At 52.2% G+C, this 23479-nt stretch overlaps 7 protein-coding genes across 7 annotated transcripts; 5 read left to right on the forward strand and 2 right to left on the reverse strand.

Moving 5' to 3' along the window:
- Window positions 1-1555: 1555 nt before the first annotated feature.
- NEUTE1DRAFT_133220 (uncharacterized protein) lies at window positions 1556-4418 on the forward strand (the record flags this gene model as incomplete). Its single annotated transcript, XM_009857933.1, has 2 exons — window positions 1556-3279; window positions 3340-4418. 2 exons carry the CDS (start codon window positions 1556-1558, stop codon window positions 4265-4267), a joined length of 2652 nt encoding a protein of 883 aa, XP_009856235.1.
- A 640-nt stretch (window positions 4419-5058) lies between these two features.
- NEUTE1DRAFT_72381 (uncharacterized protein) lies at window positions 5059-6978 on the reverse strand (the record flags this gene model as incomplete). Its single annotated transcript, XM_009857934.1, has 2 exons — window positions 5059-6274; window positions 6410-6978. The coding sequence occupies 2 exons, from the start codon at window positions 6692-6694 to the stop codon at window positions 5075-5077; spliced, it is 1485 nt and encodes a 494-aa protein (XP_009856236.1).
- A 696-nt stretch (window positions 6979-7674) lies between these two features.
- Window positions 7675-9920, reverse strand: NEUTE1DRAFT_91077 (uncharacterized protein; the record flags this gene model as incomplete). The annotated part of the gene is made up of 2 exons (XM_009857935.1): window positions 7675-9603; window positions 9679-9920. 2 exons carry the CDS (start codon window positions 9737-9739, stop codon window positions 8018-8020), a joined length of 1647 nt encoding a protein of 548 aa, XP_009856237.1.
- A 2322-nt stretch (window positions 9921-12242) lies between these two features.
- NEUTE1DRAFT_72386 (uncharacterized protein) lies at window positions 12243-13579 on the forward strand (the record flags this gene model as incomplete). The annotated part of the gene is made up of 2 exons (XM_009857936.1): window positions 12243-12531; window positions 12616-13579. 2 exons carry the CDS (start codon window positions 12375-12377, stop codon window positions 13278-13280), a joined length of 822 nt encoding a protein of 273 aa, XP_009856238.1.
- Window positions 13580-15112: 1533 nt separating this feature from the next.
- NEUTE1DRAFT_150113 (uncharacterized protein) lies at window positions 15113-18160 on the forward strand (the record flags this gene model as incomplete). Its single annotated transcript, XM_009857937.1, has 2 exons — window positions 15113-16616; window positions 16722-18160. 2 exons carry the CDS (start codon window positions 15113-15115, stop codon window positions 17027-17029), a joined length of 1812 nt encoding a protein of 603 aa, XP_009856239.1.
- Window positions 18161-19955: 1795 nt separating this feature from the next.
- On the forward strand, window positions 19956-20545 carry NEUTE1DRAFT_55109 (uncharacterized protein; the record flags this gene model as incomplete). The annotated part of the gene is made up of 2 exons (XM_009857938.1): window positions 19956-19996; window positions 20374-20545. Coding segments are annotated over 2 exons (213 nt in total), but the record flags the coding sequence as incomplete, so codon positions are not given.
- Window positions 20546-22023: 1478 nt separating this feature from the next.
- Window positions 22024-23036, forward strand: NEUTE1DRAFT_51649 (uncharacterized protein; the record flags this gene model as incomplete). Its single annotated transcript, XM_009856989.1, has 3 exons — window positions 22024-22178; window positions 22491-22635; window positions 22689-23036. 3 exons carry the CDS (start codon window positions 22024-22026, stop codon window positions 23034-23036), a joined length of 648 nt encoding a protein of 215 aa, XP_009855291.1.
- Between the last annotated feature and the right edge of the window lie 443 nt (window positions 23037-23479).

Raw genomic sequence — 23479 nt, forward strand, 5'->3', positions numbered from 1 at the left:
CGCCTTCAGTCTCCCTTTACACGACTTTGAGTTGTCTGTGGTTGTTTGGCCGGGTTCGGTGACCTGTTGGCGTTGGCGTAAAGCCTCTTCGATTCTTTGACAATGCCGAACGAGTACCAAGGGAGCAACACCATCATAGAAGCCATTCATCCTTATTGAGGTGAGAAAGCGGAAAGGCCCAACTCATACGCAAACGCCTCGTTTCACAAACATGTTTCGAAGCCACGTTGTTTTCCGCAGGCAACGTGAAGACCGTCCACCTCTACCGCCATGCATGATATGGGAGGCGTCAATGGAAATGCTGTCGTCGTTACCATCTTGTGTGTCGGAACCAAAGGCTGAGATATGGACAGTATTCTATAGTTTTCCCAAGATACCATCGATGATAGTGGGAATTTTTGAGCATAGATGATCTTCAAAGTTTCGTCTTGTCTCGCATGGCGAATACGGCTGGAATGTCGGTTGAAGACAAGACGAAACCCGGAAGATGGGACGTTTGACAGTGCACTAGGTACGGAACATTACTAAAACCCCATCCCTGAGCAGCGCCTTGAACATGGAAAACTGAGCAAAGGTAAATCTCGGTGATCGTTCCAACAAGACAAGGTATGATTGGTATAAAGACGGTTCTATGGTGTCGAGGGGTGTAAATCAATATCTTGTAACGGCGCAGAATACATGTGGAATGCTGACACTGCTCCTGCCCCATGGGGGCCCCCCTTACAAGGGGCCCCTAGAGTCTCGGCCCCACCAGAACTGCCGCGTCATTCAGGGTCCATACCTCTTGAGGTAGGTAGGTAGAGGTAGGTTCCGTCCTTCTCTCTGCCCCTGGAGGTGTTGTCTATCCCTTGGCAGCTGCCCTGTACCTACCTACAGGTACCAACCGGTCCCAGCCTGTCGCCCGGGCCACTTGCGCAGCCCGTCTGTGTGCATTGCCCCTGCGCTGTGGCGGGATGGTTTTCTACTAGGCCACATCGCCAGATTGCCGAACTGAACTCCCAACAAGTGAATTCTCCGTCTCCAAATCAACCCATCTTCCTAATCTTTTCGTGGTGAAACGGGGAAACTGTGCCGCCTTTCTCATTCCCAGCCTATACAGGATTGCTCAGTGGGCCTATCTGATTCTCGACCGCTGCTACGGTCGCAAGTGGGCTTCGTCCTGTATGCTGTGCCCTCTCCCTCCTTGATTCCATTGCTTATGCAATAAATAGCTGTCTGACCAGTTCCGCGCGAAGCCTCCATGTCCGTTCGACAGGGACGAGCTTTCGATTCGACCTTCCAGTCTCTTCTCAGTCGCCGGGAACCGATGCCGTCTTCGTAACATCATTCTGATTATTGGCCAACACCGTTGCTATCCCTGGCGCTACTATTTTGCCATAGCCGAGATCGAATAAGACACTGTTCTGCTTGTCTATATACCTACACGAGCTGGTCGTACAAATTCGTCTTTGATGCTCGACACCGCAACCAACTGAAAACACTTACACAACCTTGCGCATCCCCTGCGAAGTAGACCGACCTTGGGCCGCTCCAGATCATTTACCCGAACTCAGCTATGAAGCTCTCGGCCATCGCAACGCCGCTGGGCTTGGCCGCTCTGGCTATAGCGTCCAATGTCCTCCCCCGCGACTTCGATTCGAACGATTACTATGTTCTCCATCTCGATGCCCGAACGTCACCTACCGAAGTTGCCAGGAGCCTAGGATTGTCTCATGAGGGGCCCCTTGGTGAACTCCAGGATCACCATCTCTTTGTTGGGAGGAAAGCCGAGCACGATATCGTCAAGAGAGAATTGACGGAGCGCCGGCGCCGGAAACGATCATTAGGCGACGAGCCCCATGTTCTGGATAGTGTCCTCTTTTCAGAGAAGCAAATTTTGCGGAAACCTTGGGAGAAGCGCATGGTCCCCCGGCCAGCAGGACCCTCTAGAAGGGGTCTCTTTTCCGACCAAGAGGTTGACTGGGCAGTCAAGAAGCAAAACGAAGTTATCGGGAATTTGGGCATCAGAGATCCCATATTCAAGGAGCAGTGGCATCTTTTCAACACTGTCCAGACTGGACACGATGTGAATGTTACCGGGCTTTGGCTTGAAGGCGTCACTGGAAAAAACGCCACCGTCGCCATTGTCGACGATGGTTTGGATATGGAAACCGATGACTTGAAAGACAACTACTACGCCCAAGGGTCATGGGACTTTAACGACAAGGGTCCTGATCCAAAGCCCCGATTAAGCGACGATAAACACGGAACTCGCTGTGCCGGTGAAGTTTCGGCCGGGAAAAACAAAGCCTGCGGTGTGGGAGTAGCATATGACTCTAGGATTGCCGGCCTGCGTATCTTGTCAAAACTGATATCTGACGCTGATGAAGCCGTTGCTATGAACTACGACTTTCAGCACAATCAGATTTATTCGTGCTCCTGGGGACCCCCTGATGACGGGCAGAGTATGGATGCTCCCGGAATTCTCATCAAGAGGGCTATGCTCAATGCCGTCCAGAAGGGCCGTGGTGGGCTGGGGTCAATCTATGTCTTTGCCAGCGGCAATGGTGCAGGAAACGGAGATAATTGCAATTTCGATGGCTACACCAACAGCATCTACAGCATCACCGTCGGAGCCGTTGACAGAAACGGCGACCATCCCTATTACTCTGAATCGTGTTCCGCGAATCTGGTCGTGACATACTCCAGCGGCGGTGGTGATTCAATTCACACGACTGACGTCGGAAATGCTTGTTCTGATACTCACGGTGGTACCTCAGCTGCCGCTCCGCTCGCAGCTGGTATCTTTGCTCTTGTTCTGCAGGTTCGCCCAGATCTCTCATGGAGAGATATGCAGTATCTTACCGTGAACACTGCTGTTCCTATCAACCTTGACAGCGGCGAGTGGCAGACGACTGCTATTGGCAAACAATTCAGCCATATGTATGGCTACGGCAAACTCGACAGCTACGCCATTGTTCAGGCAGCCAAGACCTGGAAGAAGGTGAAGCCTCAGGCCTGGTTCTACTCTCCTTGGATCCATGTCAACAAAGCAATTCCCCAGGGAGACACGGGAGTTGCCGTCAGCTATGAAGTTACGCAGGCAATGCTGGATGAGGCCAACGTCGAGCGCCTGGAACATATTACGGTTACAATGAACATCATGCATACTAGACGAGGAGATCTTAGTGTTGATCTCATCAGCCCCAACAATCTGGTCAGCCATCTTTCGGTCAGCCGGAAGAACGACGAGGCCCGCGCTGGCTATGATGACTGGACATTCATGAGTGTCGTTCACTGGTAAGCGCACGCGTTACTGCGATTATCCGAGGTGATCTTTGCTAACCTGTACATAACCAGGGGTGAAACCGGCGTCGGTAACTGGACAATCATCGTTAAAGACACCCAAATCAACAGTCACGAGGGCGTCTTCACCGATTGGCACCTAAAGCTTTGGGGCGAGAGCAAGGACGCCTCCAAGGCCAAGGTACTCCCGATGCCGACCGAGGAAGACGACAACGACCACGCCGCCATCGCCACGACCACCCTCCCCGCTACCACCACCACCCTACCACCCCAACCCATCGCCACCGACACCAAGCCTACCACCGTGTCCGACCATCCCAACCGCCCCGTCAACTCGAAACCAACTCCCACCGACGCCTCCAACCCGTCGCCCACCTCTGACGAACAAACCTCGGAGACCACCACTCCTGCAAACAGCACCTGGCTGCCCTCCTTCCTGCCCACCTTCGGCAAGTCAGCCGCCACCATGGTCTGGGTCTACGGCTCCGCCGCCCTTATCGGTGTCTTCTGCATCAGTCTGGCTGTCTACTTCTGGCTTGCCCGGCGCAAGCGCCTGCGCAACAACCCGCGTGGCGACTACGAGTTCGAGCTGCTGGACGAGGAGGAGGCCGAGGGTCTGGCCGGCGGCGGCAGCAGTGCTGAGAAGCGCAGGGCTGGCGCTGGCGGCTTGGCGGGAGGCAAAAGAACGCGCGGTGGGGAGTTGTATGATGCGTTTGCTGGCGGTAGTGATGATGAGGATGCTGATGATGGGGTTTATCGTGATCGGGTTGATGAGGTTGGCAGCGGCAGTGGGAGCGGTAGTGAACGTGCGAGTGGAAGTGGTTCTGGTTCTGGTTCGGCTGGCAATGGAGGCAGGCAGGCAAGAGCTTTGAGATCGGATAGTGATGATGAAAGTGGACATCATGTTGTGGGGGATGATGATGATGATGATGAGAGTGATAGCGACGATGGTGGGCATGGGTCGAGGCCATTGCGGCGATAAAGTGTCTTCTGTCTTTTTGCGGTAGTTATAGAGAGGGGATCTCATAAAGTCAATAGTCATGAGTTGAGTTAGGCGTACCTTTACTATTCTTCTTCTTCGAAGTTATGGAAAAGACTTCGATGGCGAATATAGAGCACCACTTCTTTTGCTTGCGCGCGTCTTTGGCTTACATTTTGTATCGTGCTGAGCCCTCGACTGTGTCCCTTCTTGAGCTTGGTGGCATGGCTGCTGCTGACGATTGATATCACCGAAACACAAATTTGATATTATCCTACGGAGCATCATGATGATTTTACCTTGCTCAGTCCTAGGCCAACCGCGAATAGGAGCCATGAATCCCTCCGCATTTTAATAATAGGGGCCGTCAATGAGTTTAACAATGTCATTCCTGCGTGCTATCGCAGCACACCTAATAGCAATGCAATGCCAATACATAACCGATCCTGCGTAGTAGCTATTCATTAGAAAAATACACATCATCCCCTTCTCGTCACACGGCCAGTCCTACGGTGGAGTTCTTTGTCCCATTCTACGAAACAGGCGGAGGCTCCAGCAGAGCCTTGTATGCAACAGAGCTCAAGAGCCGTTGGGTCCCGGCACCACATGCCAGTCCATATCATTCCAATTCGGTGGTGATAAACCTCCGCCGTAGTTCGGGCCTCCCCTATGTGCACCGGCCCCAGCACCAGCACCAGCACCCTGCTGATCTCTCTCGTTGTCATGGTGGAGATATTCATGACTATCCGCCCACTCTTCCTCGTCAGTCGTAGTATCCTCTTCCTTGGTTTTTGCCGCCTCCCTAGCCTTCTATGCCGGGAGGACGACTCCCTCCTTCTCCATCTCCATCACGTACTGCTCCCACACCGACATGACTTCACCGTAGAATTCAATATGCGCGTCCGCCAGCCCGCTGAACTGGCGCTTGAACTCGACGCGCTTGATCCAGTCGAAGCTCTCCACCTCGCGGCTGACCTGCTCCGCGAAGCTCTCCGACTCGTTGCGCGCCACCTCCACCTCGCGAGTGAGCTCTTCAATACGAAGCTCGAGCTTGCGCTGCCGGTCGCGGCGCGCCTGCTCGTGGTCCACGCCGCGGACGTCTTCGATTTTGGAGCGGATGAAGCCGCCCGCACCGCTCATGAGCGCCGAGCCGGTGCCGTAGCTCTGGCCTGACGCTAGCATGTCGCGGTCCGTCCTGCTCTTGTTGAGGTACTCGGTCAGCTGCTCATAGTCGAGCTGCTTCTGCTCGCGCGCCTTGAGTAGGTTCTTGAGGGTGCCGCTGTATGCCACCATGTCCCGTAGCGAGCCAAGGTAGTCCTGGTCAGTATGGTCTTTGAGCTTCTTGAGCCCGGATCCGGTGTCTTCCACCGAAGCGGCAAAGGCACGCACAGCTGTCTCGACTCCGGGCTCCAAGGTAATGAGCTTTTGGAACTGCTCGGCTAGGTCTTTGAGGTCCGACTCAATATCGGCTTCCCGGCGGGCCACCCGCGCCACTACCTTTTCAATATGGTTGAGGTCTTCGTCCAGCTTGTCGCTCTTCTCCTTGATCTCGATAAACCGCCGGTCGGGCTTGTGCACTTTTGTGAATGCATTCATGAAGCTGTCCGCAAATGTATCAAAGACGCCGCCGCCGCCACCGCCCGCTGCAGCACTTCCGCCGAGAGTCGAATCACCGATCCCGCCGGGCGACGCTAGCGACCCCCGGACCGACCGGCTGCGCATGGTAGCATTCCAGTCGGGGCTCTCCAGGAAGGCATGGAGAATGTCGGCTTTCCGCAGTATCGGGTGAAGGGCCAGACGAGCCAGGAATCGCTGTAACGAGTATGCCCGCCTCGCGGTGAAGTCAGTGCCGAACCTGTCGCCCCGCACATATTCCATTCGCTGCTTGTCGGGCAGCGGAGGGACGGCGCAAGCCTGGTAATCACGGCATAGGACCTTGTAGAGAAAAACGAAATCGGTGAACCGTCGTCGTACTGTGGTTTTGGGTTTCTGGAAGGAAGGAAAAGTGGTCTATAGAAATGACAAAAAAAAGAAGGGTATGTTAGCCTTGTGGAAACCCATGGTAGGAGGAGCCTTGGCTTGTAGAAGCCCGAGACGGCAGTGAACCAAGGCCAATATCGTATTGTGTAGAGAAACAGCACATACATTTGTCGTGATTAGATAGGATACATAGGCATCTTTGGTGCCATCGTTCTCCTTGTGCGGGTCAGACACAGTGCAGTCGAGGATCTCGCCGCCGCTGTGATCGAGCTCGTCGTGTTCCATACCGGCGGCGTTGTCACCAGGCCTTCCGTCGTCTGGTCCGCTTCTTGCGTACTCTGGACTGCTGTTGGACTCGTGATGGACCTGCGCGGTCGAGGCTGCCGACTCTGCGTTCTGCTCACTATGCCACGAAATGTTGGAGAAGTTGTCCTGGTCAATGACCGCCATATCGATGGCCTTTTACCAAGACGTTAACGACGCCGCTGCGCCACTATGTATGCCCGCTTGTCTGCTCGGCTTTTGCTTTAAGGCAACTGGTTTGGCAACTTGGTTGCAGGCCGGTACTGAACGGTCGTCTGAATGTAGGAATGTGCTTGCGAGTCGCCCAGGAAGGGAGTGCGATTCAAGATTGCTCAGAGGGAGATATTGTATAACAAATGCGCGTCTCATAGACTTGGTTCGGGTAATGTCACTATGTATTGCTCAGAACTAATCTTTTAAGAGTCCGTCGGTCAGCGCAGCGTGTTGGTGTAGAGTGGGAAGGGAATATGGTTGTCTTTCGCAGACGGTGGGATTGACGTATGGCATGGCGGGGAAAGAGCCAAGCAGGCCAACTGCAAGTTGGAGGCGGCCTATCCCCAGTTGGTGCTGCAAGTACGTTCTGAGGGAAGGGTACCACTGGATCGCAGCGTGTCAAGGACTTTACTTCATAAGAAAAAAGGTGCCCAGTATACTCCTAATGGTGAGCATTTCGATATACACAATGGATTACAGTGATTCTGAAATATAGCCTAGATTTATGACGGTGAACAGATAGAAGGAAAATGCTGGAGTTGACGTTGGTACTTGGATGTATAACATCTCGTAGGCATTTTGCTATGACGCCCGAATGTAGAGGAAACCCTGCGAGTACATCTAGTCTGGTAGTGTACGGAGCCTACCTGTTTCGGTGATGCCGCCCTTGCGTCCCGTGTTTCTACCGTCCATGAATTTGGAAATACCTCTATCGAATCTGGAGTACCGGTACTCAAGTTATGCATCTTTGACATCTTGGCGACATCCCTTGAAGTGATATGCCATTTCACTTGATCGCCCTGAGCGCCCCTACTCGCCAGTATGGACCTGGGCGCCGGTAGTTGTTCTACAGTACAGTGTTACATTTAGTCTTTGTCCGCATTCACAACGCCGGTCATCTCATGATTTGTGGGGTGCAATCGCTTGCTGTTTCTACTTGGTTGAGATGCGTTCCTGTGTCTAGTATATGTTATATCATGATCTATGCATGCTGTCCAGAATGAGTGAAAAAGTAGCAAACCATGTGACATGAATGCAACAAAAACCCTTGATTCTTCCATCGTCGCGGTTCGCCGGTGCCTGTTCCATGCCTAACCATACAAAGCCTACACCGTCCCGAACCGTAGGGCTGCTAAATACCCGCAACCAAAACATCCAACAAAGGAGAATTTCAAGGTCCCATGGACGTCGAAGTGAATTCGAATTGCCGGCACCCGCTTAAACTCCTCCCAAAAACTTTCCTCGTTCACATTTTGCTTACTTCTCCGTAGTCTTCTCTGACTTCTGCTCCCCCGCTTGGTCAACACGGGCTGCTGTGAGGGCCTCCTGCTCGGCATCTACCGCCTCACTAACTTGGGCCTTCTCGATACCGTCGGCCTTGGCCTGCATGTGCCTCTCATGATCCTCGTCAATGTCCTCCGTATCTCTCGGCGTAGCAAAGCCAGTCTTCTGATTCTCCTGATCTTGCTGAAGCTCTTCGTCGATCAGCTCTTGCTGCTCTTTTAGTACCTCAAGTCGTTGCTTATTCGTGGCGGCGCCCTCCGCGTTGTGAACCTCAAGCTCAATCTCATGGAACAATTCCTCGGGGATCGAGGACAAAACGCCTGTTAGAGCCTCAATTTGGCTGGAAACTTCGCCATCGGTCTGGCCATACATGTAGGCATTGCTAAGCACCAACAAAGTGGAAGGAACACCTTCACGAAGTCTAAGATCCAGCCAAGTCTGGAGATCCTCTCTTAACCTGGCAGGTGACACACCGTAGCTTTTGATGCCACGGCTGGCGCACGCGACTTGAAGTTCAGCGACCGACAAGGTCTCGATGCCCTCGTAGCTGATGGCACGGTCGTCTCTCTTGATTTGCCTCATGCGGTGGCGGAGCTGGTAGCGAAGCATCATATCGGTGCCGAAGGTGTTGAGGTTCAGGTAGCGGCACATGGACACGAGCTGCGGCCTGGACAGGTTGTCGAGGGTCAAGTCATCCTTGAAGATCTTGCAGACCTTGATCACGTCCTGAGCAGTGGGCTTCTCGCCGGTAGACCGGACCTTGCGGAAGAAGTTGCTGAACTCCTCCTTTTGCGCCGTAACCTGCGTCAACGGGAGACCGGTTTCCTTCATAGTCTTGCGCAGGAAGTCGCTAACCTCCTTCCGGGTGGCCCGAAGCGTAGACGCCTTCTTGTCCTTGGATTTCTGTTCCTCGTAGGTGCTGGGAAGCATGTTGGGGAACAGCTTAAGCGCAACAGGGAGAAGCAATTCGGCGAATGGCACAATGACGAACATGGAAAAGGGAACCAGGCGACCCAAGTCCTGAACAGTTCTCCGGAGTTGGCGGTTCTCTCGCCTAGTCAGTTCGTAACCTGCCGCCATCTTGATCGCAAGCCGCGAACTGATCCTGACCTCGGCAGCCAGCAGCTTGGTTCCATCCCAGTAGTGTTGTGCCTCCTTCTTGATCTTTTGTTTCAGGGTCAACTTGGGCTCCTCCTTCTTTCCTTCGCTCTTTTCGGCGCCGGACTGCTTCTGTTCCGCAAGTTGGCTTTGAGACGCTTCAGTCCCGGCCAAGGCCTCAGTCGTTTTCTTAGTCACCTCCTGCACCTCGCCAGCGATGGTCTTGCTCTTAACAGGAAGCGTCGCGGCTTCTCTGGGAAGAGGTTTCTTAGCTTCCTCCGCGTTGAAGCCAGGCGGGGGTCCGGCCGGCGGCCCCGATCCATGAGTGCTGGTTCCAGATGTGGTAATTGGGCGGACGGGAAAAACAAGGGCAGAAGTCTGGTTGTTAAGCATGATGTGCCGCGAATTGCGCGCAAGAAGCGTCGACGCGGCTAGAAGACCTTGCCTCGGTAGAGCAACGCCTGGTGAATGCGGTTCAGATTAGCAGGCGTCCAATGACAACGGCGCAAAAAGCGCGTAGTCGGGCAAAGTCTTACCGGCACCCAGAAATGGGTTCACGACCAAGGCCCTACGGGCGACTGTAGATGAGGCGCTCATTTCTGAGAAGCGGCGTGCTGCGGGTTTTCGAACGATTGTTGTTCACAATGCCAAATGAGAGATGCTGCTGGAGTGAAAGAGTATGGCAGACGGGTTTGCTGGACGAAGCGATATGCGAATGCGATAACGGCGGAGTAAATAATTCGCCCCCTTGACAGTTGCGAAGGGCGGGATGTACAGGTGCTGGAAGAGTTCGGATAAAAGGCGGAATCACGTCGAGAAAAGGAGTGTCGATGGTCTTCTGGTGGTGTAGAATAGACAAGAGTCAAACTAATTGAGATGTTGTAAAGGGGATGGAGAGATCGAGCAGAATGCAAAAGGGGCGGGACCGGGTTTGTCTGTCAGCAAAGAGAAAGACCTGGAGCGATCGATATTGATGGATTCGGTGACATCAAATTCCAGCCTTTTTCGCGCCTGCATTGCGCTGTCCATGGCTGTCTCGGCCGCTCACCCGCAACCCACCGGTGGGCGGTCAAGCCAACACGAAGGCGGTACGCGCGCGGTGTGGCCGAGCTGGGTAAACGAACTGTGCTCTTCTCCTGAGTGACGGTGTGGCGTCTTCAGCATTTTCACTGTGCATGGTATTTCCCCAGCTCTGGAACCTCGAGCTTGGCATCAGACCCCGAATCTCAGTATGACAAGGGAACATTGGCCAACGAGCAGTACATGTATCATGATCCTAGGGAACTCTTCAGTTGCAAGATCGGATGAGTGCCATGATGCAGGAGGTATCAGAGCCTTCAATTGAGCTCACACCCTGAAACTGGGCTCTCAGTATGTTATCCCTTTTTGTGTTGGATCATAGACGCTAGTTCCAGCAAGTAGGATGATTACTGCAGGTACTCCGCTAATAAAGGACTTAAATCTCAGCCCCACACAGTCATCTAGCTAAAACATCACAGTCTGATTACAAGTTCCGCATTCTGTCTGTCATCACGTGATTTCGAGTAATGCACTAAACTCGCACGGGCGTTTCTCCCCACAATCCGACCCCTTGTGAAGCAGCCCAAAAGGGGCCAACGCATTTCGTGCTTTTGCAGCCAGCAGCGAACCACTGACGAACTGGAGAATGGACTGGCTCTCGAACTTGCCACGCTCTCACCAGCGAAACAGCTCCATCAACGATTCTGCTCCACGTTCTCAACGTGATATGCTCATTGGTGATAACGGTACTCACTTTGTCGCGTGCCGTGCATGACTTGGTAGACATGGAGAAGACAACGGTAGAATTGGGGAGTCGGGGGCGCGGGGCTTTCTTTACACTGCTGTTCCTATCGGGGATATGGTGGTGCCAAGGCGACTGAAACGATGTGGACGTTGGACTACCGCTGGGACTGGCAAACTTCTGGAAGCTCTGAAGCTTCCAATTTTGTCAATGGTCAGTCAACCCATTTTTTTGTCCATTTTCTCTCTGGAGCGGAATTATCTGTGATGTGCCAAGTACATACTACATAGGTCATGCTTGACGTTAGTGAGAGCAACACCCACTTCACTTTCTTACGGCTGGTGTTGCTCAAAGGCCAGCATTGGCTAGCTCACACCTACTGCATAGTATGTACAGTCGAAGTTTTCTTGCAGTATCCTGGAAAGCCGAGAAGATGAAGAATTCTGCCCAAGTTCTGGGTGTGTGAATGAGAGAAGAGACGGTGCACAAACGAGTTTCCATACTATCGGTTCAATCACAATTCATATGCTTCTGACAGCTCTCGGTTTTCTCAGGCTGACCCGTTACCTCGGCCGATCGCTCTTGGTTTTGGGGTAGTACCGACCAGCAATGAGATCAACTGAAATCGAGGATGTCCGTCTCACGGAGATTACAAACACGCTGGCTGTGAATACCTACAATGTAAGCAGGACAGCGTGAAACAGAGTTGCGCACCATGTTTTTCTTCTTGTCTCATTCTTTTGCGTTTTGATGATTGCTTGGTACACCCACACAATAGATAGCATATGGGTGTCGCTGGGTGAATCTCAACGCCCATGATTTTTGTTGAGGGGCGAAATACTGGTCAAAAGAACTTGGCATGACAGGGGCAGCTGTTACTTCCACGAGGACTTTGGTTTTTTAATTTATTCATTTTTGGGCTACAATGACGGCATGTGGTACCATTGTCGAGGATTCTGTGGATGTCCGAAGCCATATATACAACCTTTTGCTTCGAAGGTCAATCAGGTTTTCTGGTTTCTACATTTGTACGTGAGAAGCTTTTCATGGCGTTTTGTAAGAGTTGAGGTCCGACCCGCTACCGATCTCAAATCCCCACGGTTTCGCTTTCACGCTTTCCCTCTTTTGGGCTCATTGTTAGTGCAAGGCCCCGGGTTCACACTTGCAGATTTAAAATCCATATTGCTCCATCCAGGCCCTGCTCCAACTCCAGTGACTGGATTATGGAGTCAGCTTGATTTGTGAGCGCCTGCGTACGCAATTGCATGCCACCGATCATCGCCCGTTCCCCGCATCCGCGCTCGCATCAACCTGACATTGGGACCACAAGTACCACCGCGGAACCTCTTTTTATCTGCTGCCCGGGGGTTTTTCGTGTTCTCTTTGCCAGCTCCTCCCGTCTTCTCTTCTGCACGCATTATTTTCCATCGCTCGCTCAATCCACCTTTACGAGCCGCAACCTACCGGAAAATGGCCCTACGGCGAGCTGCCCGCGTCATCCTCGTCGGCGCGCCTGGTGTCGGAAAGGGAACACAGTCGGAACGCCTTCTCCGGCGGTTTCCTCAACTGTCCTCCATCAGTTCGGGAGATCTGCTTCGATACAATGTCCAGCAACGGACTCCTCTCGGTGAGTATTGGGTTCCGCGATCATCTATCGTACGCCCTACGCCCTCATTTCTGTCCTGAATCCAATGCTGATTATCACGCGCAGGTATCAAAGTGGAGAGTGTCATGAAGTCCGGCGGTTTGGTATCAGATGACATTATCCTCCGCCTCATTAGCAACGAGCTCACCCAGCGCGGATGGCTTAATTCGACTCACCCTGCCGGCAACGTCCTGACGCTTGCTTCCTCGGCCCTCAGCGCCGAGGGGGCACATTCTTTCCAAGACGATGCTGAAGTTGCAGCGTTCCTCTCCTCGCCAGCGCAAGCTCGTGGTTTCATGCAGTCTCAGCTTTCCAATGACCCCGCTCATTCTTTTCTGCTGGACGGTTTCCCGCGCACGGCAACCCAGGCTAAGCGTCTGGATGAGATCGTTCCCATCAACCTGGTCGTTTCCCTTAAGACGCCCGTCGAAGTTATCCTTGAGCGCATCTCCGGACGCTGGGTCCACGAACCGTCAGGCCGGGTTTACAACACCACATTCAACGCACCCAAGGTCCCCGGTATCGATGACGTTACCGGCGAGCCCTTGGTCCGCAGGGCGGATGACGACGAGAAGGTTTATCTTGCAAGGTACAAGAAGTTCCAGGAAACAGCCGAGCCTCTCCTGGAACATTATGCGCGCCAGGGCGTCCTCTGGGAGGTCGAGGGCATGAGCAGCGACGAGATCACACCAAAGCTCATCAGCGAATTTGAGCGCCATTTCGTTGAGTAGAACGGGCTTTGACCATGACGTTTGGAACCCCGATATCGTATCGGGAAACGATAATCGGCTGACTTGATGACAAGGGGGTTACTTGGGGCTTGTTAGATGGCGTTTTGGCATCGGGTTTGGGTGATTTATTGAGAGTCTTTTGGCTTTCAAGCAGGCGTTTTTGGGAGAACGGGTGGAACATTTGTTTTGTATACCATATCAGCGAAGAAGCGACATGCAGGCGGTTAAGTGTTGCGAACATGTGGATGGTCTCTTCATGTTATTCACGAAAAATAATTGCTGCTCAAAAAAGCGTCATCAAAATCGGGACTTCATCTCCCTTGAATAAAATCTCCAATGACAGCTTCTTGAACCTCATTTACGACAGCGTCAGTTTCCTACTTGCCTCTCGGCTTCAACATCCCGTAAGGATAATTTGAATTGTCTTGGACAGTCGTATAGGAATTAGTCATTAAGCTTCCGACATCGGTAAACAAGCAGCTTATGGAGATGCGTATCTGAGTTGAGCGCCTTTCCGTACGCTTCAAAAGGTCCAAATGTACCGCCTTTTCTGTATGAGAATGATAGAGATACCTGGTCATCGGATGTATGTCTTCTAGCTACGCTCTTGTGGGTATTAGAACTGCAACTTCAGCCATCTTCTGCCTCTACCTCGTATATTCAGCCTATAAGCAAATTTACCGAGCTTCAGACTCAAGGTCGTCCGCTACAATTTACCTGGAAGATGGAGCACTTGATCCGTGCTCAATCCATCGATGCCAATACCGAATATATATAGCGGAATGAACAGACATGTGTCTGAGGTTCGAGACACATGCTGGGGTTCGGATTGGAATAAGTCGAAGGGGCCTCGAACTGGGCACAGACAGGGCATCGTGGGGAGCACGGGGGTGCAAGTGGGCAAAATCGCCCCGGCAGGCAGCTCCCTTGCCCCTCGGCGAGGTGCTCCGCCCTCCGCGAGAGAAAGAACCCGCCCGTTGCCGGACAGGCACCCGTTGCCGGTTTCAGGAACACTGCCAGCTGCCAGGGACAGCCGCCCACCCATTGGTGCAAGGGTACCTACATCCTGGCTCACCTCGCTCAGCTTCAAGGGAACTGGAACAAGATGACTACTGATTCGACGACAGCCACACCTGGCAGCCTCTTGTTGGTGTGTCGACCGGGCAAGCTGACCTTGGCATACAGACAGCCTGAACTGAGGGATGAATGCCCATGACTGTTGGTTGTTCAGGTTGTGCTCTACTCTTGCCCACCCACTCGAGGGTTGGCTGGTTTGGATCGCATCCACACTCTCCCCCCTCGTCGTCGTTGAAGTTGGGTCCAGTCCGATAGCTACTTCCAACTTTTACTTGAAGTCTTCGCCGAGGGCCTTTAGGTCTTTGTCATTCTCGTGCCCCATTGCCGGGAGTCTCACTTCCAAAGTCCTGACCAAGCTCATCCTCAACCGTTACCACCCTCCCACTTCTCGTTGCATTGAATAATTCCGAGACACATATCATCCACATCTGTCTCGTGGATCTTCGTGGATCATCGCGGATCTTCGTGGATCATGAGCTCTACCTAGTTCACGATGAGGGAATACCAGCAATCTTGGCGGATCGAGCAACTAGTGTACAACTGACTGTTGTAGGCGCTTGACTCGCTTGTTTGCTTCTTTCGCATCTGACGAACCCGAAAGTGTATAAAAACTGAACTGCTGTCCCGAGGGATTTCTGGAGTTGAATCCTCGCAGTCTCTTGACCCTGGGAACGACTATATCTGTTTACGGCCACTTGGTGCCCGCCGATCTGGACAATATTTGAACCGCATCATTTTACTGCTTGGTCGACAACATGTTAATCCAATGGGCCAAAGTGGCTTTCTTAGTCACGGCTGCCTCCGCTGCCGAACAGTCCTTCTCATTCCTACCTCGTCACCTGGGGAAAGATGATCCGGTTATCGTCAAAGGACGAGACTACGTCTTCAACGTGACGTTATTCAATGAGATGATGAACGCTATCGATGTCATGCAAGAAGTCTATTTCCAGCCATGGGTTGGCACATGGCCCTCTGCTATCGACTGGACCGCTGCTGTTTTGGGGACACACATTGCCGGTACCCTTGAAACTCTACATCGGAGCCTCGAGATAGCGGCGTCTAGGGGGATCGAAATCTTAGAGGGGTGGTCAGCAACGGAGAACACAATCTCTCTTTACTTCTCCCAGTTGATCGGCTTTTACTTCGGCCAGAACATCTTTGCACTCCGCCAGGAAGCTTTTGATGACATGCTCTGGGTTGTATTGGGCTGGCTCGATACCACCAAGTTTGTTGATGGGTATAGCGGTACATCCAGCCGGCCGCTGTCAGACTTTGGTGACGGCAATGGTGTTGAGTTTCCAACAGAAACGTTACGGAATCGTACCTGGCACGGGACTTTGTGGACTCCGGCGTTTGCTCACCGAGCGAGGATATTTTGGGAGCTGGCAGCCGCCGGCTGGGATACGACACTCTGCGGCGGAGGGATGAACTGGAACCCTCGATTGCTGCCGTATAAAAACGCCATCACCAATGAGTTATTCATCGCCGCATCGGTGATGATGTACCTCCATTTCCCTGGGGACGAGAACAACTCACCTTTCATCTCTTCTGAGCACAGCCAGCAGCCCAGGTCTCCTCCCAATCATTCAACAGACAAGAAATGGTACCCACACGATCCCAAGTACCTCGCCGCTGCGCAGGACGCCTACAGCTGGTTGCTTTCCTCCAATATGACTAACGAACTCGGCCTATACGCCGACGGCTTCCACATCTCCGGCTACTCCTCCGGCAGCAACAATACCAAGTGCGACGAGCGCGACGAGATGTTGTACACCTACAACCAAGGCGTCCTTCTCACCGGGCAGCGGAACCTCTTCAGCGTTGATCCCGATCCATCCTACCTGAAGGCAGGCCACACGCTCATCCAAAACGTCATCCGAGCGACCGGCTGGGACCTGGCGCGGGACTCTCCAGTTGATGACCTCGATAAGCTTAAGCCAGGCGAGCTCCCGCCCTGGCGCGGCTTGGGCCGGGCGGGTATCCTTGAAGAGGTCTGCGATGCGAAGGGCGAGTGCTCGCAGGATGCGCAGACTTTCAAGGGGATTTGGATGCACCATTTTACTGCGTTTTGTTCACCCATCACCCAACCACAACCACAACTACACCACACAACAAAGACAACTACAGCACCACCTCCCGGTCCTGACCTCTGGAAAAGCATAGCAAAAGAGCACTCAGCAGCTTGCCTACGGTATTCCGGCTGGCTGAAGCACAACGCGCATGCGGCAGCGCGCACCAGGGACAGCCAAGGCAAGTTTGGTATGTGGTGGACAGCTGGTTTGCTGAACGTTAAGACATCTGAGCTCCGTTTTGGGCGAAATTCGTTGGCTCCTATGGAGCGAGTGACTGATTATCGGAACCAAGGGGTCCCGCAGACTTCTGAGTGGGTTCCGGCAGGAAAATTGCTGCCTGGAGGCGGAGGCGGAGGGCCAGGAGGTCCAACGGTGGTTTATAAAGATCGGGACAGTAAGGTGCAGCGTCCGTTGACTGGAAGCTGCCAGTTAAGTAAAGGGTCGAAAAAGACGGGTCTTAACGTGGCTGAGGAGTGTAGCCGGAAAGTGGTGGATGATGGTGATCCGAATACTCGCGGTAGGGGCAGGACGGTGGAAACACAAAGCGGAGGGTTGGCGGTATTGAGAGCGTTGTGGGAGCTTTCTGTACAGGGTGAGTAGAGTGGTGGTCTTCTAGAGAGAAGTATTGCACATAGGTCCTAACTTGAATAACTTTATTCTAACAAGCCCTTATTTTTCATACCTTATTTAGACTGCAGTAACACATCAAGAATGCTTTCGACAGTCCTAACAAGATTGACCTGTACATTGCAAAGTTGATGTAAAACACAGCCATATCAGTCCTCTGTCTTTGTGGATATACCCCCCAACTTGTTCTTGTTCACCTGGTGATATTGCGAAACTGGTTCCTTTGTGATGTTGAAACCACCGGCTTCTTCCTGGCCGTCACTCCCTAATGATAACCTTTGCCTCCGACAAAGGAAGAAGGAGAAAAAAAAAGAGTTGGGCGTCCATATGACCAAATACTGGTAATGCCTAGTCCATACCCAAAAAAAAGCGATCCATCAACCCGTTAACCATTCGTAATAGTAACACCTAACGTCAGTCATTCCGTATTCCATGCCTCCTAGCACCCTATAGTCAGTCATCAGCCCAAGCATTATCATGATCCCTCCTGTCGTCGTTGTTGTTCTTGTTGTCGCTCGAGTTACCGAGTAAAGGCACCGAACCTCCTGCCCGCGATGGCGATCCATCGTCATCGTCATCCAGGGCTCTCGCCAAGTCATCCGGATCGTGCATCTTAGCGTCCGGATCCAGGACCTCCGTCACTCCATGATCCTCCAGCGACTGCTCATGATCAAGCACACCGTCATCGGCGCTAACTGAGATACCACGAGCGCCCCACTTGGATCTCGGCGCCGAACCACGGCTGTTTCCGTTGCTAATGCCAATACCGTTGACCCCGCGTCGTCCTCCTAGAGCAGGGGCGCTCTCCTCGTCGTCATCCGCGCTGTGCTCCCCAGTCATACGCTTGTTGCCGAAGATGTGAGTGAGAAGCCATCCGCGCTGCAGGTCATCGGAGTCGACAACGCCGCCGTTCCGCAGCTTGACACGCTGGCGTGTCCAGTAGACCCAGGCGAAGTCGGCGTATAGGGCTGTCTGGATGAGGCCAAAGACAATGGAGATACCATCAGGCTTCCGGCCATTGATGTCGAGCGCACGGACGATCCAGTTCAAAATGTAGAGGGCGCGGTAGGAGCCCAGGAACACGATGTATAACGAAGTGATGACGGTCGGAACGGTGGTCTGGCGGAGGAGGAGGAGTTGAGGAAGTACGCAGACGGATTCGAGGATTTGGGAGAATACCCAAAGCCACTGAGAAGGGGAAAGAGACTAGTAAGTAACCTGTAGGATGGAAGGGAGGAAGGGCGAGACGTAGCGGCATGGTGTACTTACCTCTCGAAAACCCCAATCCTCCTTGGGCTTACCGATCATCATCACGAAAGGTGACAGGAGCAAGCTCGCCCCCAGTATGATGGCGCCGAACTTCCAGGCCTTCTCTCGCTCGCGGGTCCGTGGAAAGAAGAACTGCATGGCCGCAATGGTGTAGAATGACGAAGAGAGGTAGAAGATCTTGAAAAGGAAATTCCACCAGTCTAAAAATCCCCCCCACCAATTTTCGCCGAAAAGGTCTGTGTAGCGCGTGATGAAAACAAGCGTATAGAACACTTGTGTGATGAGAGACACGCCTACGGGCCAGTGTTAGTTGGAGGGATGTAGTTGCGTCAATAAAAATAGAGGGGTATAACCTTCAGCGCTCCTATTGCGATGGATGGAGTATAGGAGGATGCATTTTGAAATAAGATGAGATAGGTCAGCCGCCCATCTGAAAATCTACCAGTACGATGTCAGCTTCCGGTGATCTATGCGGCTTCGAGGTGATTGGGGATATGGAGCGCTTCGCGCCGCTGTGGTGATGCTGGTGCCGGGTCTGGCTCTGTTCTAATACTTACGCTGATTCCGTGTATATCTAAAAATCCCATCTTGTGCGACGGGCGCTCTACTCGCGCTGGAGTGGTTTCGTGTCAAGCTTCTAGCAGATAGGTGTTTTCTTGGGGGTTGAAGGAGGAAGAAGGTCGAACGTAAGATTGTTCAAGCTGATCCGAACGTTCGCCGGAAAAGTGACGTATCACGTACTGCACTTATACCCGAGTGGAGGTGGACTCGGTGGAGCAAGCCGTAGAGGTGCTCGGGCCTGGGGGTGTTGCGGGGTTTGCTCTGTTTGCTTGTGTTGTCGACTGGTTGCGGCGACGACGATTGCGGGAAGTTGTTTTGCCAAGAGCGGCCAGAGAAGAAATCATGAAAGAGTAGGAAATTGAAGCTCGGGCGGCTGGAACTCGAACCAGGCATAGGTAGGTAGCAGGAGTAGGTATGCACAGCTGAGCTAAAAGGCACAGCAAATGCAGAGAGGTACGTAACGGTAAGACCTCTTAGCTCTCGATTTGTTGACGTTCGTTTGTTTGGTTTCGGTTTCGGGGTCGTTGAGGGGAAGGCAGCTCTTGACATCCCTGCACTGTTGGAGATAACTTGACGAAGCACGACGGGAATCTTCCCTAGTGACCAGGGCATCTTACAATCATTGTTTCTGCTCCCCTTCCACTTCCTTGACTTCACGTTGACAGGCTCGCGGTGGCTTCCTGTCTGTTACTGCGAAGTCTCGCTATCCAGTTTTCCTGTCCCAAAGCACCTAAAATCCGATCCCAGATGAACTAGAGGTATGCGGTCTATGCAATGGAAACCCCTAAAATAGTACCTCTAGGCATAGATGTATACAGGATCAACCCTAAAAGTGCAACCCCCCAAAAGTGCAGAAGAACGAGCGGCCGAAATTGTTTTCCCATATGAAATCTTCAAACTGCAAAGTGCAAAGACATTGGCTAGGTAGGATTTATACCTCTACCTATAGGGGCCCAAATTGGTAGGAGAGAATTTTGTACCCAATTAGCAGGGCTCTAAATGCCCACTCTTTATAGTATCGTTTGTAGGCGCTCTTTAGTAGCTAGAAGGTGCTTAATGGTTTGTGCACCAGATCCCCGAAGTGCAAACTCCTACACGATGGAATCGAAAGTACAAAGATGGAAATCTGGCGGTCCCAATTACCTTCCCTTGCTCTCGTTTTTTGCCCTGTTTGCCACAGACTTTCAAGTTAAGGAACTCAAATTCGACACCCGATCTTTGATAGACTTTGTTGTCTTTTCTGAGACCATAGAAGACGGACGTATCAAGATGGTCTCTCGGGCGTTATGAGATGATACACCAGTGTATTTCGCGCGACTATGATTGGGTTTGTTTCTCCCCGCTCCCGATACGTTGACGTGACGACAACCCCAAGGCCGATTCCCAAGGACCACATGAATCAAGAAAAGTGGAATGGAAAGAGAAGAAAGCGACATAAAATAAGACGAACAACACTCCTTGCTCCATCTCTCTGAAAGAATAGCAAGTGACTGCCTGCCCCTTTTGAATGGAAATGATGATCCGCCTGGGCCGCGCATTCCCCAGAAGACGGGCCGTTACCATTCATCGGAGGGTGGGTGTACACGTAAGCTACATGGGTCGTCGGCCCTCGGGAACAACAAGCTTCCACAAGCACACAGCGGCCAGCCCGCATGCTGAAGCCCGACGCTTTTCCCAAGTCATCTTTCAACTCCGCGCGTAGATATCAGCACTCTTTGTCTCTTCTCAGCGACAAAGTCATCTACTGAAAGGTTCTGCAGATTGTGAACCGATATTCTGAGAAAACAACTTCTTGTTCGGATCCAGACGTCGCTGATCGCTGGCGCGACCTCTCTTCAACTTTGGCGCATCTTACCTGTGCGCATGTGGTCATCGAGAAGTGCCGTCCATGTTCCCCGATGCTCGCTTGCAGAGGCACCAAACACTAAGGTGAAGGAGCACTAGTTCAGTCCTGAGTAATCGATATACGGCAAGTGTGATGAAGTTTCGATCTCGTCTACATATTGTACGTACCTACCGCCATGGGCCACGTACGACAGAGACTCGACTGTGCCGGACAGAGGATTCAACCAAGCTGGCGTCATTCCTAAGCTCCATTGATTGACGATATCAAACCTTTTTTTTTTTTTTTTTTGGCAGATCTGGGGTAAAGAGCTTGATGACTCTGACCTTTCGTCGGACCTAGGACACCAGCAGGAAAGCACAAGTAGGCAGACTTCTAAAGTCACGGAATTCCGATCATGCATATGCCTCTCCTTCGGACACAGGGTAAATTTGGGTGAAATACAATCGGAAAGTATGGCCCGTATCGGTCTAGCCTAGAGGTACCTTTACCTACTAGCCGTCGTGATGTCGTGTGCTCTCTCGTTAAGTTCCAGAAGTTTGGGACCCTAGGAAAGAGCTGAGCTGGGATACCCAGCTCAAGACGGTGCGTCCCTGCTTCCCGGTCTGTGGGCTGTTGTACCTGGCAGTTCTCATTTCCCGATCTTGCTTGCCTCGAATGGAAGGTAGAAGTATTGTTTTCACTTGAAATCCTTACAAGTTTGCGGCTCTTTCACACCCCGTTTGACATGACGGATACAACCCAGGTGACTACCTAGCCCACCTCAGAAGCATCGTCCATACTTCCTCCGCGCTTTATCCCCCCCTCTTTCGTCTTCTGGTCTCTGCCAGACGAATCTGGTCTCTTGTCTCCTGACCCGATGAGCCCCGGTCGCTACTTCTTACATACCCGAGCATGGGACGCGTCACCAGTATTTGAATCTCGCTGTCTTGGCTCCCCAATGTGTGGGGCCATGTCATGAGTAGAGGTAGACATGTACATCGGGGAAACACCGATGATACCGAACCTTTTTGACAAGTAAATGCAATCAGATATAAGAAACCTATGAGCCGTGGGTGTACCTACCCGCCGACCCAATCCCTTAGGTACCCAAGCCATGCCACCAGAGGCACGGATATCACAGCCGTAACACTCCTTGACATTCCTTGCCCTAAGTGTAATAACAGCATAGATAATCTCTGTATCACCTTTCCGATTTCAACCTCTTATTTCTCCATTCCTTCTCCTCGTTTTCCCTTTTATCTTTCCTGTTATATCCTTTGTCTCTTGTCTTGATCCTCAAGGGCAGGCCAAAATGCTCCTAAATTGGCTCCTCATTGTCACGACGCTTTTTTCCCTCAGCACATGTGCGCCTATAGAGCACGAAGATGCCATTACGATAATGGGCATGACCGACCAGAAGGACATGAGCGGGAAGGCTGGAGATCCTCCTCAGAAATATTTCCGTAGGTGAACCCACAACAGCAAGAAGGCACCACCGCCAAGGTGTCCAAAGTTCTCAATGAGCTTGTCTCTGGGACTGCCCGGTATCAGACCCTATGCCGTAACTCGCGGTTGGATCATGCTGAGAACAGAACGCTGACCAACAAACAGACGAGTCAACGTAAGAGAAACACCACTTGTCAACAGATAAACAGCAGAGCTCGTTTGTTAACGTATAGTCACCGCGTAGCTTCGACCCACACTATGATGGCCGGTATGACGCACCTCCTGTTGATCTGGCAGTCGCATTATATTCGCGATACTGACACGACGGCGCAGGTTTGCCGAGAAAGCGCTCGGCTACCAGGAACAAAAGGCAGCATTGAAAAATCTTGTCCGGACATTCCTTGAGACAATGAGAGACCTAGGCATTGAGACCTGGCTCATGCACGGTAGCCTGCTGGGATGGTGGTGGAACAAGCAGGTATAGCTGACCCTTTTCGCCCGTGACGGTTGCTAGAACTGACATGCACCCAGATCATGCCGTGGGACTCGGATGCCGACGTACAAGTCACCGAGGCCAGCATGTACTTCCTAGCAACCTATTACAACATGTCCGTCTTTCATTATAAGACACCGAGGTTACCGGCCGGCCGGAACTACATGTTGGAGGTTAACCCTAACTTCTCCAACGGAGACCAGTCGGACTGGATGAATGTCATCGACGCCAGGTGGATCGATACCGAGTCCGGATTATTTATCGACATTACAGCTGCCCGGTACAACCTGACACACCCGGCAGGCGAGGGCATGATGAGCTGCAAAGATGGCCATGAGTTTCGGGTAACTATCTCCACATCAGTGAAGAGTAGCGGCGGTGACTAACAGTAGGTAGGATACATACATCTTCCCCTTGCGGGACACCATCTTCGAGGGAGTTGCAGCCAAGATCCCGTACCGCTATAAAGATTTGCTCGCAAAAGAGTATGGTGACTGGTCACTTACCTTGAAAGACTTTGCCAAGTATGTACACACCATCCGGTCGAAGAGAACTATGCAAGCTAATAGCTCTACAGCCACATATTTGACGAGGTAAAGATGGAATGGGTGCCGAAGTTGACTACACAGTGAATTGCGGGCGGAAGAGCAAAAATTGATACCCTATAGATGATGATGAGGTGAACTGAAGCGGGTTCGTAGCCTCGGAAGGAGGACGAGATTAGATCAGCAACAAGATACAGGGAGACCCATGTACAAAATAGATGCTTGGTCTGCCACATGAAGAGGTGAAGAAGAACTTATATTGTATAAATGAGAAGTAACCGTTG

The sequence above is a fragment of the Neurospora tetrasperma genome (genome assembly GCF_000213175.1).
Source record: "Neurospora tetrasperma FGSC 2508 unplaced genomic scaffold NEUTE1scaffold_81, whole genome shotgun sequence".
Classification (NCBI taxonomy): domain Eukaryota; kingdom Fungi; phylum Ascomycota; class Sordariomycetes; order Sordariales; family Sordariaceae; genus Neurospora; species Neurospora tetrasperma.